This window comes from Ipomoea nil, unplaced genomic scaffold, assembly GCF_001879475.1.
Source record: "Ipomoea nil cultivar Tokyo-kokei standard unplaced genomic scaffold, Asagao_1.1 scaffold1421, whole genome shotgun sequence".
Taxonomy (NCBI): domain Eukaryota; kingdom Viridiplantae; phylum Streptophyta; class Magnoliopsida; order Solanales; family Convolvulaceae; genus Ipomoea; species Ipomoea nil.
The window spans coordinates 5588626-5603510 of record NW_017617849.1 but is presented as its reverse complement, the minus strand read 5'-3'; the positions used below and the strand labels follow the sequence as shown (position 1 = coordinate 5603510).

Below are 14885 nucleotides of genomic sequence, written 5' to 3'. Positions count from 1 at the left end.
ATCTGAATTAGTCTCAAATATTAGACAGATCATAATACATAATCACATACTTCATATAAATATATAACTTTTTGTAAATTATTTGGATTGGAATCATGACGAAGATATTCTAATTACTGTTGAGCATATAGTCGTTAATGTGCAATCCAACTATCAGCTTAGACTTTTAATTGAGATGGAGCACATGCTTTAATTTGGTATCAGAGCCATGTCAAAGGTCATGAGTTCAAATCTCAGCGTCACCCGCATATAGCCATAGAAAAAAGACTTATTGGACCTCATTTTGGGGCGTGTGATTTTTCCAGTTGGTAGGGAAGGGGAGTTGCTGAAGGTGGTGATGAAGAAGTGATGTTGAGGATGGAAGATCAGAAGATTTTTGGAAAAGATATAGTACTGTGTCAATTGTCAAATCTAAATATTTCACAAATTTTAATAAATATATATATAATATGTTTTCTGTCTCATAGGAATTTGGGTTTTTCCTAATTTCACTGCTCTTAGACCAAAATTGCAAAAATCCATACACCATTGGACAATCACTCGAATGGCTATGTACTTTCCTCCAAATCCATCACTCAATCATCTCATTTCACCATATTGTTTTCGTGTCATTGGACTTCCTTATCACTTATCTTTCTTTCGTCTTTTTAGTTTATCAATTATTACTCTTTAATTTTTATTAATTTTTTTCATCGCTCATTTTATTATTTATCAATTTAGATAGTAAGAATGTAGACTATTATAAAATAAAAAGAATCGTTGATATTTTTATAAATAGAGTAATAATTTTATTAGTTTTATTTACAAAAATATCACTATTTATTTATATTTATAGTACCCAACATTAAAAATTTTGTTATTAGTATATCTACTTGTTTTATTTCAATTTACATGGAATTGACCTTGCATGTAGATATGCATTATATGAGGAATTAATTAAAATAAGCAAAAATGAAATGAAATGGATGAAAATAAACCACTTTTAAAGTTTATAAAAATAAATAAATAAAAAAAGGCAAACAGTGAATTAATTAAAATAGGCAAAAATGAAATGAAATGGACAAAAATAGGGACTTGTAAAAAAACAAAAAACAAAAAAAAAATCGATTAATGTATTTTGGTCAAGTTTTTTCCCAAGACGCATTTAACAAATACATTTCATCAAGTTTTTTTATGGTAACTAGACAAAAGCTGGATTGCAGATCGGACTACAACACATTGTTATTCACTAGCGAGTAATTTTGCTCATTTTTGTCTACGGTATTGTTTGGCAAACCTAATTGAACAACTAACTGCAATATAAAAATTGAACAACTAGTAGCCTGAAGCTGAAAGTTGAAAACTAATAAACTAATGAATTAAAATTATTAATGTTTGGTAAACATAATTGTTAAGCTCTCCCGAACAAAGCTCGAGTTTAAAATATTATCTAATTTAACTCATTTTTATCTATTTTTGTCAATATCTCAACATCATATTCTTTAGAGTATGTAGAATACACATGATATATTTTACAATGGAGTGTGTGTATATATATATATATATATATATATATATATATATATATATATATATATATATATACACACACACAAGAACACAAACCAACCAGTTGTAAACAAATAAAGTAGCTAAGTTCAACGCAGTAGCAAATATCGAAGCATATATAACGTTCACATCTGACTTTAATTTTAATTTTAATATTTTTTCTAGGTTCAAAGCTCTGCTATGGCCCCCATGGGACTACACAAACAACAAGAACAACAAACAACATTTTTCTCCTATGCCCTAACCCTATTAAACAAATAATTATAAAGTCCTTCATCCTTGGTCCTACTTGTTCCTAGCCTCCTTCCCTTGGATTCTTTCCCTCGTCCACTTCTCTCCTCCCTTGGATACCCCCTACCCCACCTACCCTTCCCTAGCTCCCCTACAAATTAACCCATACATTTCTTACTATATCATAAATTTTACAATGTCATGAGTTACAATATCATGTGTTTTACTTAAAACTTTTAAGGAGAAGTATAACTTACAGAGTAAAAGAAAATCATTTTGCTACCTCAGTCCAAAAGAGGTAATTCACTACATGAGTGGTGCATGATTTTTGTATATATTGTTGCTTTAGCTATAGTCAATCATGGTCAGATTTTAAGACGTGTAAGATAGGCAATAACACAGTACCTCAATTTGTAGAATGCCTAATATTTATTTTCTCTCCTAATTATTAGGACCTTAGCCTCATTTAGGGCCCTGTAGCCAATTTCTCCTGGTCAGTCACAAGGATAACTGACATGGAGATTTAAGGCTACTCTAACTCCAAATTCAATGATTGAATCCTTGATCTTTGGCTATGTATGAATGAATCTCTTCCACTTAATAGTAGGTTAGTTTTGAGTTCTTCATGTTATAGAAAAAAGAGGTTACTCTCTTTTTTTTTTTTTTTTTTGTTTTTTTGATATACCCAACAAATTGGAAAACATATTTTAATAATGTTTAATTAAAAAGTGGTGAATAAAATAGTAAGTCAAAAGGTGTATATAGTTTTCTATATAGCTAGCTACCTAGCCATAACTTTCTCTCTATCAGTAACCCTCAGTTCCTCTCCTCTCTTCACCAATTTAATTTCTTCTTCACAGTGAAAGCGAAGAGATTAGGTCATAGAAATAGCGGTGCATTTTGGGGAGGAAAACGTGTTAAACATGGCAGAAGAGAGGGAGAAAAGAAGCTGCAAGTTTTGCATCAATGATAATGTGGACGTGTTGATAGAGATCCTGAAACGGCTGGACGGCCGTTCCATGGGCGTCGCCGCCTGCGTCTGCCGCCTGTGGTGCGCCATATCTCGGGACGACTCGCTGTGGGAGCATCTGTGCTTCCGCCACGCGTCGCCGCCGCCGGAGGGAGTGAGGACGGTGGTCACGGCGCTCGGGGGGTACCGCAGGCTGTACATGGTGTGCGTGAGGCCGGTGGTGAGTCGACTCAGGAGCTGGCGAATCGGTGCCGACTCGTCGTCGGAACGAGTCTGGACGCGGAACGAGGTGGACCTCTCCTTGTCCTTGTTCTGCGTCGACTACTATGAGAGGGTGTTGCTCGGCGACAATGGCGGCGGCGGAGGCGGAGGTAGGCTCGGCGACGACTCCTCCACGGCGTCGCTCATGTTCCTTTGCAAAGCGGTGAACGTTTGACGACATGAAGGACGTATACGTCGTATGGCAGGCACTGTATTTACAACTCCATTATATTCCATTATTATTATTATTATTTTCTAATACATCATCCTAGAGAAATAAATTAAAGATTAAACTCAAATGTTTAGGGTATTCCATTTATGTCATTTTACCATTCTTTATATTTATTCCTTTCCTTTACTTTCATTTTTTACATCTTTGTGTTCCTTTAATTTACTAATTAGGTCACAATAAGGCGTTTACAGACTTTTTCATAAATCAAAGACAAGCAAGTGAATAATACAATTTTTGTGGTCCGATTCTTGGTCAGTTATATATGATGACAGGGTAGGCCAGCTTCACCTAAGATGATGCACTTTTGGATAACGTAACCGTTGTGTTTTTCTCATTAGCCAAGCCAATAGTACAAGTGTAAAAAAAAACAAATAATAATAATAATAATAATAATAAATCAATTGTTTTTAGTTTTGAATTGGAATTAATATAATCTAAGAAGGTTAATTATCATAGGGTAATTAAATTAAAGATGGAGTAAAAACATAAGATAGAAGAATAGTGTAAATTAAAATGGGAAGCATAAAAAGGAGTAGGGTGGGGGTGGTGCACGGGTGGCGGTGGCGAATATAGAGAGGGCCAAAAGAGAAGAAGACAGAAGTAAAATGTCAAATTAAAGCAGATTGGTTGAATTGGTGTGAGTGAGTTGAAAGTGAAGTTTCAATTCGTCAGCAGAAGCAGATTTTCCCCTTTTCCTTTTGTTGGTTTTCAAGTGCAGATCAGATCCTAAATCTGGCAGTGATGATTTGTAAGTGGGTGGGGCATGCATGCAATGCAAAGCAATAACCTTAGCATATCTTCACTAGCATATGCATGATTACAGTTATTTCTGGTTACAGGATTTTCAGTATTATTCCACCTTCCGGTCGGACCATGCATCTCCCATGGATCTATAAGTTTTAGTACAGTTGAACAACAAATTAAATTAAATAGTTTAGCATGTGTATGTTGGGGGCTTCGAGATTAGATTATTACCCATATATGGTATATATGTAGGGTCAAACTCAATGAAATCATTTTACTAGTCCAAATCATATCCAAGAACATCAGAATCAGGCAGGCTAACCAGCTAATTACTAATTTAATGGCAAACAAGGACAAGGATTGTGATAGGATTTAGTTCCAATGCAAGCGATTAGAGCTTTCCCTAATAAGGTTCACTTGCTTGTATATTCTTCAAGGGTTAGTTTGAACTTTAACACACTCTTATCAATCATAGCTCTTGGTCCGACCCACTCCGCATAGTCTGATAAAATTTTCTTCTCATTCGATCTTTGGAACTCTTGGCCGATTCTGCATATATAGTTCAAGAAGCCTTTCTTCTCATTCAATTTTTGTTTATATATAGCTGCTCGATGCATATTATATTTGCGTGGGTAAATGGCAAGCTTATAGATGGCAATAATGACCCATGAGGTCACGAGTATGAGGGGATTAAGTTCTCATGCATGATGGAGTGTTATCTAAATTTTTATTTATTATTTGTTACGTTCATCATACATGTTTCCTCTAATACCCAAATATATAACATCATACTTCATCTTAGTCTTAGCCACAAGGAATACCTCAACTTGATCATAAAGTATACATTGTGTTGACCACAAGGAGGACTTTAACTCAGTTATAAAGTCTTCTTTGCCTCAAACATGAGGACTCATTTAGAAGGAGGACTTTGCCTCAAACACGAAGACTCAGTTCGTCTCGACCAAGGTGTGACCTCGACTCAGGAATGAGAAGACCTTGCCCTGAGGTTAATTGGAAGATTGGAAAAACTTAGAAGACTCCACTCCTAGGTGAGCTCATTTATTCTGCTATAAGAGAAGCATTAGAAGATGAGCTCTTCTACTTTGCTACTTCGCTAAATGAGAAGATTTGAAAGAGTTCGCTCTTGGCTAAGATCAATAAGTCACTCCCTAGGAATATTACGAAGTCTGGCCTCATTTAATTTAATGCTAAACAAAAGAGCTCACTCTTGGTTGATGTTGATACCTTGGTCAAGAAGGAAGCTAAGTCATTTTCTAGGGACGTTACAAGGTTTGACCTCGCTCTTGGTCAAGGTCAATACCTTGGTCAAGAGAAAAGCTAAGTAATTTACTATGAGTGTTACAAGGTCCGATTCACCTAATGCCGAACTGAAGAGCTCACTCTTGGCTGAAGTCGATATTTAGTTAAGAAGAAAGATAAGTCATTCTCAAGGGTGCTATGACTTATGATGTCCAAAATTGCCTAAGGTATTGTGCAAGACCTGTCCTCTCTACGGCTCGCTCCAGTGCATCAAGTTGTTGATCTGTCGATATAATCCAAACCTGTTGTGCCTTCAAAAGTTGTTTAGGGATCCCTCTTTTCTTGATTCATTTCGGATCAGTTATGGGTACTCACATGCTTTGTATGGAGAGGATGATAACGTTTTGGACCACCCCTCCCCACCCTCCACCCTTTATTTTATTTTATTTTTTTTCTTTTAACAGAGATGAATATCCATACACATTTTGCAGCATTAAAAGAGAAAACAGTCCTACCGGGCATTGTTGGTAACATAGTATGTACTGCCATGCAATGTCACAACTAAACTCTAGTCTCTAGGGGAAATATGCATCGTCCTATTTTACACCGGAAGGTATCATGATCATAAACTGCCAGGAAGTATAAGAAATTAATCTACATACGCATACAAGTTCCTGAACAATAAGAAAATTCACAAGCTAAGTCTTGTACTAAAGAGGAATTTGTGCAATACAAAATTTGATCTCAGCACCCATTTCCCCCATGTAAAAGTCAAACTCACTATCCAAGATGGAGTGCTTTCCTAGTTTATATATCTGATTGCTCAAACGGCACGCGTACAAATAACTGTCCATGCAGGGTAACGACAGCAGATGTCTGATGAGGGTCAATTCTTGAGGGCAAGCTCACTACCTGGAATTCATTTTTTAGTTTAGCAAAATTGCCCGAGGAGAAGAATATATCAGTATTCTCAAGCAAAGGTTCGTATATATGATATATCTTTGTTGGACAGAAATCAGCAGGAAGTTGGGAATTAAAAGTTCATTGGGCATATAAACCATGAAAATTCATGTGCAAAAACAGATAAGACTGATGGGAAAGTGGTTTCAATCACAAGGTATCCAAACCTTTTTGAATGGAGTGACACCCCAGGGATTATCCAGTTGTTCTGGCTGGCCAGATATAACCAGGCGTCCTGCTGGATCAGACTGTACACGAACCTGAAATATTTTTGTAAGTGAAAGATCAATAAGTGTATTGTCACAATGTTGAATTCACACAAACAAGTTGAGAATTTCCATAGTAGAAATCACAAACAATTCTAAATAGGAAAATCCCAAGAAATTGCACAACCTCAGTAAAAACTCAGATATCTGTACTCCTCTCTCTCTCTCTCTCTCTATGCTTACTAAGAGCCCAAGACTGTCCAACAGATTTTTCTTCCACCACAGTGCTTAAATAACACATCAAGGATTCAAGGTTTTAAAGATCTCAAATAGCGACTACAAGGATCTTTATATAATCATTCTTCGTATTTGTAAAAGGTCAAACTCAGTGCACAAATACAATTAGGGTTTCAAAGAGAGCAATTCCCATTTTCAAAATATAAGCATGTCAAATCAGCAGTAAGGGAAAAACAAGGGAAAATTGTAAAAAATGCCCCTCTATAATATGTCAATTATCAATGTCACCCCTGAATTATGAGTGGTGTAAATGTTGCCCCTCAATTATTAAAACGGTACACATATAACCCCTCCCGTATCGGACATGTGGTTCCCCGTTAGTGTACGACACCGTTAAATCGGAGTAAATATGTAATTTAGTTGTTTTTTCCCTCCCTTGATTCGAAGTACCAGCGATGGACAGTGGTGGGGAACCACAAGTTCGTTACGGGAGGGGCTATATGTGCACCATTTTGATAATTGAGGGGCAACATTTACACCACTCATAATTCAGGGGTGACATTGATAATTGACATATTATAGAGGGGCATTTTTTACATTTTTCCCGAAAAACAATAATATGTATACTGAATACAATTTCCTGAATTACCTCCTCACGCAAAAGGCCAGGTACTAAAGCATATACTTCAAAGCAGTCATTCTGTGGAGCATATTTTCCAAAACCCATTAATATACATGCAAGAGAAAATCCAGACAGCAATATATGTTCAGGCATTTAGTGATGCATAAAGAACATACAGTCTTCTGTACATTGATCTTCACCCAGTCAGCAGGAGCCCCAATATCAGCGACCATTGATTCTGACCTGCAAGCATAAACTTGAAGTTACATACATAAGCAAATATAAATCTTACACAATATGAAAGCAATAAACAAAATAGCTGACTACTAGAAGTGCAAATGTTGGCAACAATAATTGTTTAGCATAAATAATCAATCTTTGAAACAGTGTTTTAATTTTAATTATTTATGAGTAAAAGAGTTCACAATGAAATGTCCACTCTGAATTGTCTGTTTCTTTACCTGGAAAAAAGCATTGAAGGTATTGTGTGGAACATTTAGCTTTAATATCAGCACTATAGCAGCAGAAATTAGTCAGTTGGACTCAGTTGCAACTTGCAAGGCTCCTGCATGACACAGTCATGCAGGGTCTTGGATGAGATTGTTCAGAAAGACATCAAATTCATTTCTAGATCTTTTGAAAGATAAGTATCATTCATATATATACACAAAATAGTTCCTACAATAACGATCAATCCATCAAAGATCAAGGAACAGTTAATCCGTAGAGATCTTAACTGTGTTTTTGGTATTTTCATGCGCGTGGCGGCTTTGGCAACATTATCAACAGGAGACAGCTTTTTGCGCTTTAGCAAGCCTAACCATGAAGAAAATTACACAGAAAAATATATAACAAGTACCAGGAAGTAAAATACAAAAACAATGTTAAACTGTCATGAAAAGTTTTTTATACCAATACTCTTGAGTTGTTTCTCGCGTTTTGGTGTTGAAATTGAGTTCTTGTCCTAGAAAGAAGGTGAGAAAACAAGGAAACAATAAAAGAAAGCATGATTTCCCTGCAAATTTTCAAAACAAATATGTATAAAGAGGAAGACTTGAGCACATGAAGTGCAAAACCTTTTTTACAGACCTTAATGATAGGATCTCCAACCTCACCATTTCCAAGAAGGCGTTGAGAATGCCAACCTTGCATAGCACGTGCTGCAGCATCTCTTCTTGCTCTACCCGATCCTGATGCCTGATTACCCTGCAAATTGAAACACTTTTAGATTGTATCAAATTGTAAGAATTCCTCATCGCCAAAAACCAGTAACTACTTTAGTAATAATCAGAAAACTGAGGAATCAAAAAACAAAGAGAGCCCACACTAGTGCCAAGTTGTAGTTTATTCAAATAAAGACCCATAGTGTACAATTCTGAGCAGATTTTGTGACAGTAATAAATGAGAGGTCACTCCATGATTGCTAGACCAGTAGGGATGTCAACAGGGTGGGGGCATATACCCTGTCCACTGTCCCCATCCCCCCATCTGGTTCCCCACTGGGTATGGCTAATTGACATCCCTAACCAAAAGTATCCTCTCATTATTCATTTGAATCATAAGTTCAGTTACATGCATATGAGTTTCCATGTGGCGTAGAAATTATTTTGAAATAAAATGTAAAAGCAACAAAAGCGTCGTCAGTGGAACAAAGCAAATTGCCTAGTCATGAAATAAATTAACACCATTTTCAAACTAAACAAACCAACACATGCAACTGAAATCTGCATTAAGAATAACTACAGCTACTACAACCTATATACCATGATTTTATGAGGACAATGGCACACTCTTCACAAAAAATGTATATGGCATCAATCATTCAATCAACCTATCTTAATAAATAGGCATGTGGCATTACCGGGTTACCAGTACTAGAAGGCTCTGAAAAAGATGCGTCAGCAAAAGGAAGCTCACCGCTGCGCATCTTGTACTTTTCATATTCCAACAGTGCCTGCAAAGTTAGCAAGTCATCAGTTCCAAAATGCAGACATATAGAAGAAAAACCACAGTGAACTAATGGAAATCATATTTAAAAAAAAAAAAAAAAAAAAAAAAAAAAAAAAAAACAGTTATATGGAAGTTTAAATTTTATAAAAAGAATGTGCAATGACAAAAGGAGAACATATAATCATTTCATGTTCTAAGAGCAATAAGTACTGCCATAATGAGACATCGAGAACAGAAATAGGGAACCCATCATACTGCAAATTTACACAATACAGTAGCATGACAAGGAATATATAATGGCACTTTCATATTGTATAAGAAACCAAGAAACAGATGTATAAAAAAATATGCCAAAAGGAATATGCAAAAGAATGATGTAAAAAGAGACTGCAGTAAATGTCAATGAGAATTTGAAGGTAGTAAACCAATTAGTATAATTACAAACTGGAACATAACCTTTTCATAGAAACACCGGAATGTCCAAGAGACAGTAGTACATGTCCTGCAAAGTTCAAAAATGAATGTAACAGTAATTAAATTAGTGTTTTTTACATGCATATGAATGGTCACACTAAACCATGTAGAAGAGAGAGCCCCATGCATCCCCCAAATAGTCAAATACCATTTCCACCCCCTCAACTCTAAAACCCTAGCATCCATTCCAACCGAATGATGACAACCCACCCTATCAGAAATCTGAAAATTAGAAATTTCAATTTACAATTGGTTTCCAAAAAAAACTCCTTTTTTCCTGAATTTGTTAAAACTGTGCAAATTTTACCATCTTCAAACTTAACTGGACAACTAATTTGCATTGAAAAGGAATTAATATTTCTATTTTTCATTCCCTACTCAACTAGAATGCCAATTCCCATTTTAGTTAGCTATATATTTGGTAGTCATTTGGACAGATTTAGTGCCAGTCTTAAGTAAGTTAAGTTCATATTCCCCATAAGCCCATCGCAGGTAAGCTTTGCCTACCTTATTCCCCATCCCCAAGAATTTATTATTTTGGTCCACTCTTCTAATCATTGGTAATTATGACCAATAGTCCTCTTTAAAGTTGTGCCCGGTTTACCTTTTACAGTCCAAAACTAGGTAAAGTGGATTTATAGACAATCTGTTAATGGTGTGAGATTATAATCCATTCTGGATTGAAGCGAAATGCCTAATGCCAAAATCTGATAGCAACCACGAGATAATCCAAGGGAGGGCAAAATTTTGTGTCCATCTGATTGAAAGAAAAAGGCCTTGTCCTGAAAATCAAGGCACCACCCAAACAAGGGACTAACAGGGTCACAGGGAACTAGCAACATTGAGATTATCCAGGCACTAACCCCAAATACCAACATGTCACTGCAAACTAAAAATCCTAATTGTACATCCAAGTTGTGATATTCCACCAGACTTATTCTGAGAATTTGGGCTTAGACGCTTAGTCATTCCTAATGGTGAAATTGAAACAAAATAACCCCTCAGATCAGTTACTGATGCTACTTCTACAGTTTAAATGTTTTAGGTGAATTCATTGGTTAGATGAACAAGTTCATGTAAAACTCCAGCTCTGTTCTTGTCCTGAGTTTCAGGTCTAAAGACAAGACTATTTAAACAAATTGAATAAATAGGAACTACGAATTTGCCTTACTTTGGAGGCTTAAATGATTCTCCTACTTGCCGCCATAGCTTGCATGATGTCACCTGCACAATCAGAAGGAGAATGTTTGAACGAATTCCATATATCTAATTACTCAGAACATAAATTGCATTTCAGTCACAACAACAATAATACTCAGAAAAAAAGACTGTTATGCAGGGGCTAAACTCTCATGACAGGGGGGAGTGATGACTAATGACTGATGAGCAGTGAAGAGGAAAATGTTTATAAGATGGAGAAAATCAAGATGTGAATGGAAATGTGTGTTTGTAATAGAAATGAATTTATATGAAGTGAGGTGGCACCCACCAAGGACAATTGAATGAAAATCATTAGGATTGTTTGCAGATGTGCAGTGTAGATCTATGGATGCACTTATAACTTATAAGAAGTAACGAAGTAGTAATAATAGGAAATAGGAGATGTAAACCAAAAGAAATTATAAGGAGGTAGAATTCATAAAGTAGACACCAATTAGATTGAGATTACTGCTTGGATGAGTTGCTATTAAGAATAAAACATGTGGATGCGTAGAAGAATTGAATCCAGGGCCAAATTGAGATGAACTGTTTTCATTTGTAGGCAACAGGTCCAACCACAAACTTCACAGTTTCTTGTTTTAACAGTGGAATGTATAATAGTTTTAACTTCCTAGTCATGATAAAAGATAGTGATAGCAAGATATCAAGCTAATGAAACATGAAATAAACCTGTTCATAGCCACCAAGTCTGATCACTGCTCTCCATAGCCTTATTCATGTGAGGGAGAAAATTAGTTCAAATGTCAAAAACTTGTTCAAAGTAAAAAGGAAAATTAAATTTGGAGAGTCACTAACTTGAGGCAATTCAATGGCTCTCCATAAAACCGTGGGGGCTTGAATTCCAAGCACCTTTCTTTATGGAAGGTTTCCAGTTCTTTCATAAATGCTGCTTGGTCTTCCTCTGTTCCAGACTCATCTACTCCCACAGCATTTGTATCCAATAGGAATGACTTCGGAGTAAGGTTCATATTAGAATCATGGTCAACATCCATGTCTGGCTTTGGCAATCCTGTATTCACCTGACTAGTTGGTAGCACTTCTTTGACATTCAATGCATCTGCATATTCCTGCTTCGCTTCTTCAGTAGGCAACAAGTCCTTTCTTTTGTTGTTTACCAATGACTCAACGTTTGCTTCACTTTTCACTTCATCTTCCCTGCTGCCATTTACAGTAGATGACTCCTTTGGAACAGGCCCATCCCTGGGCAACTCATCAATCAAACCCCTTACCTCAGTTCCATTACCAGAAGATAATTCCACTCCAGACACTGAATTTTTTAATTCTTCAGACATTTCATCCTCTTCACTTACTTGTGAGGAGCTGTCTTTCCCCATGTAGTCAGGCCGATCACAGGGATCAATATCAGTAGTGTAGGTTGCAATTTTGTCATCAGAATGACAATGAGGTTGGATGAACCCTTTGCCCTCAATGGTGGGAACCTCACAACTCTTAGCATCAGGATGGAAAATCTCAGGGTTCTCAATTTCCATACAAGTGTTTGCATCCTCAGATGAAGAGATTATTTTGTTGGGAAATTCTGTAGCATCTATGTGAGATAAATCAGATAATGTCTTGTTGTCTACTACATCCTTGTTTTCAGCAAGTACATTGTTTGCTGCATGAATATCAGTAACAGCATCAGGTGCATCTTGTGCAATTTCTTGCTTATCCTCTGCCTTATCATCAGTCATGATTATTCTCAAACACCAAAAAAAATTCCTTGTCCAGTTTCAGTAATAAGTATTATTTTGCAAAACCTCAGTGGTCCCTGTAGTTAATGTGGGCAATAATCAAAGGTCATGACTTGAAAAGGCAAGAATGAAGCATCATTTTTACTTTATTCAACTCAGAATGTCACTTAGATTGTTATTAGCACAGTAAAAGAAGAAGCTGAAAGGAGTGTTTTAAACCCTATAAACCCGGGAATGTTGTCAAGACTGTGTTCTACCTCAACTCCTCAAGTGTCATTACTTATGGCCATCCAATAAATATGCATGATAAACTTGAAATTCAGTAAAATTAGCAAATTGCCGAGATAAACTTGCAACATATATTCTGGACCCTTAATCTATAGAGACAGAAAGTTGGAAAATGCACCAGTAATAATTCCAAGCAGAAGAGACCAAGTTACAAATTTTAAATTCTACATGTAGAGGTTAAATCCATCCAAAGCTACCCACCAAAAAAAATCAAAACAAAAATGAAAAAGCTACATACAAAAGCCCCAAAATTAATCAAACGAGTACACCATGACTTGAAAGTAGCCAGATGCAAAGTTAAGTATCCACGCTAACATTAAAAGGAAAAAACATCAACGACATATTGAAATTTACCTTAATCACTTCTCCATGTAATAAATAGCATTACCACACAATAGCATGGGCTGCTCGGCTAGTCCTTCGAGCCAACAAACAAACGGAAGAAAACGAGCACTTAAAATTGTTGTTTCAGGGAGAGAGATCTGTCATCCGTGATTTCCTCTCTGGCTCAAAACCCTAGCAAAGAGATTATATAGTGGAGTGCAGGTTTAGCTACGAGTGGTAGAAAATTAATTCATGGAGAGGGATTGGGGACAGAGATGACCTGAGTTCTTCAGACAACGAGAGTGAGTTCGAAAGACAGCGAGAGCGGAAGGGCTGAAGGGCGGAGGGGCGGATTCGACCTCCAATTTTAAAATCGGAGACCCGAACCGACCTGGGGTTATTTAAGTTGCTCGGGTTACCGCATCAAGTCCATCCTGACCCGACTCGACGTGTAATATTTTCACAAAAAAATTAGAATAAGTGTCAAATAGGCCTTTGAATTTATGCAATTAGGTTACTAAATATTAAAATTACCTACAATTGAATTACTAAATTAACTAGTTTCATGTAATTCCTTAATTTTACAAATTTCTAACATGTCAACACAAATTTAAAATATTTTTTTTTAAATAATTATTTAAAATTTAAAAAAAAAAATAATAATTAAAAAAAAAAAAAAAAACAGAACTTCGTCTCCGGCCAGAGACGAAGAGTTTGGCCGGAGACGAAGAATGGTTATTCGTGTCTATGACGGGAGATGAAGAATGTTTCTTCGTTTATGGCCGGAGACGAAGTCCTGTTTTTTTTTTTTTTTTTTAATAATTATTTTTAAACAAATATATTTTAAATTTAGGGTGAATGGTTAGAAACTTGCAATTTGGAAGAATTGCATAAAATTTATTAGTTAGATATTCAATTGTATGTTTTTTAGGTTCACCGGTAATTGCATTGTCATGTGCAGTTTTGATGCCCTATTTGACTTTTATTCCTTTTTTAAAATAGTAAAACATAGGGTGGGAGACAGTGTCCCCCAACCTCCTCTGCGCATTTGTTGCGCTTATAATGGCACGTGGCTAACATGTACCACGCACTGGTGTTTGTTTTTTTCAAAGAGAACTATCGCTCTGGAGAAAAGTTTATCCTAGTCCTTTTTCTAAAATTATGCAATTTGATCAAATTGTACTTTTATGTGCAGTAACTTTATACGAAAAGTAAATTAGATTCTTAAATTTTGAAAATTACAATTAAACACATTAACATGTTATAGTGCATCAAATCACTAGGATTCCGCCAAGCTATGGGAATAGAACCCAATGTTAGAACAATCTTGTACATTATACTTTAAAAAAAAAAAATTTAGACTATAAATTATTTTTGTTATAGTGTTGTTTATTAATAACATTTTTGTAGTGAACAAACAAGGAAATTTATTTAGATTTAACAATAATTTTTTATATAAATAAGTTACCATGTGTTGGTGATGGTTTGGGATTATTATTAATGGAATTAACTTACTAGTCCAAAACATACTCTTAAAACACAAGGACCAATTGAAGATTCACTTATTCTTCTTCTCCCAAAATTGAATCCCAACCCTAAAAAGGTCATCCACACTCCCGTGATTCGGGCTAGACTGAACATTTGGGAGGATGTAAATCATGTTAAT

General features: G+C 35.9%; 2 protein-coding genes across 4 annotated transcripts; one reads left to right on the top strand and one right to left on the bottom strand.

The window, feature by feature from the left end:
- Positions 1–2586: 2586 nt before the first annotated feature.
- On the top strand, positions 2587–3349 carry LOC109187926 (F-box protein SNE-like). The gene has a single exon (XM_019338338.1). It carries the CDS (start codon positions 2703–2705, stop codon positions 3183–3185), a length of 483 nt encoding a protein of 160 aa, XP_019193883.1. The 5' UTR covers positions 2587–2702; the 3' UTR covers positions 3186–3349.
- A 2366-nt stretch (positions 3350–5715) lies between these two features.
- LOC109187924 (AT-rich interactive domain-containing protein 6-like) lies at positions 5716–13597 on the bottom strand. Of its 3 annotated transcripts, XR_002055329.1 has the most exons (15): positions 13500–13597; positions 13250–13411; positions 11712–12684; positions 11586–11625; positions 10867–10919; positions 9678–9723; positions 9133–9225; positions 8361–8477; positions 8184–8235; positions 8009–8087; positions 7733–7785; positions 7448–7514; positions 7299–7349; positions 6374–6466; positions 5716–6158 (listed from the first exon to the last, which is right to left on the bottom strand). XR_002055329.1 is itself a non-coding variant. In XM_019338336.1 (14 exons), exons 3-14 carry the CDS (start codon positions 12605–12607, stop codon positions 6054–6056), a joined length of 1692 nt encoding a protein of 563 aa, XP_019193881.1. In that variant the 5' UTR covers positions 12608–12684; positions 13250–13411; positions 13500–13597; the 3' UTR covers positions 5716–6053. The 3 variants fall into 3 exon arrangements, 2 of the variants coding, with proteins under 2 accessions (XP_019193881.1, XP_019193882.1); XM_019338336.1 differs by lacking the exon at positions 7733–7785; XM_019338337.1 differs by lacking the exons at positions 5716–6158; positions 6374–6466; positions 7733–7785 and adding an exon at positions 6821–6886 and having other exon boundaries at positions 7265–7349.
- Between the last annotated feature and the right edge of the window lie 1288 nt (positions 13598–14885).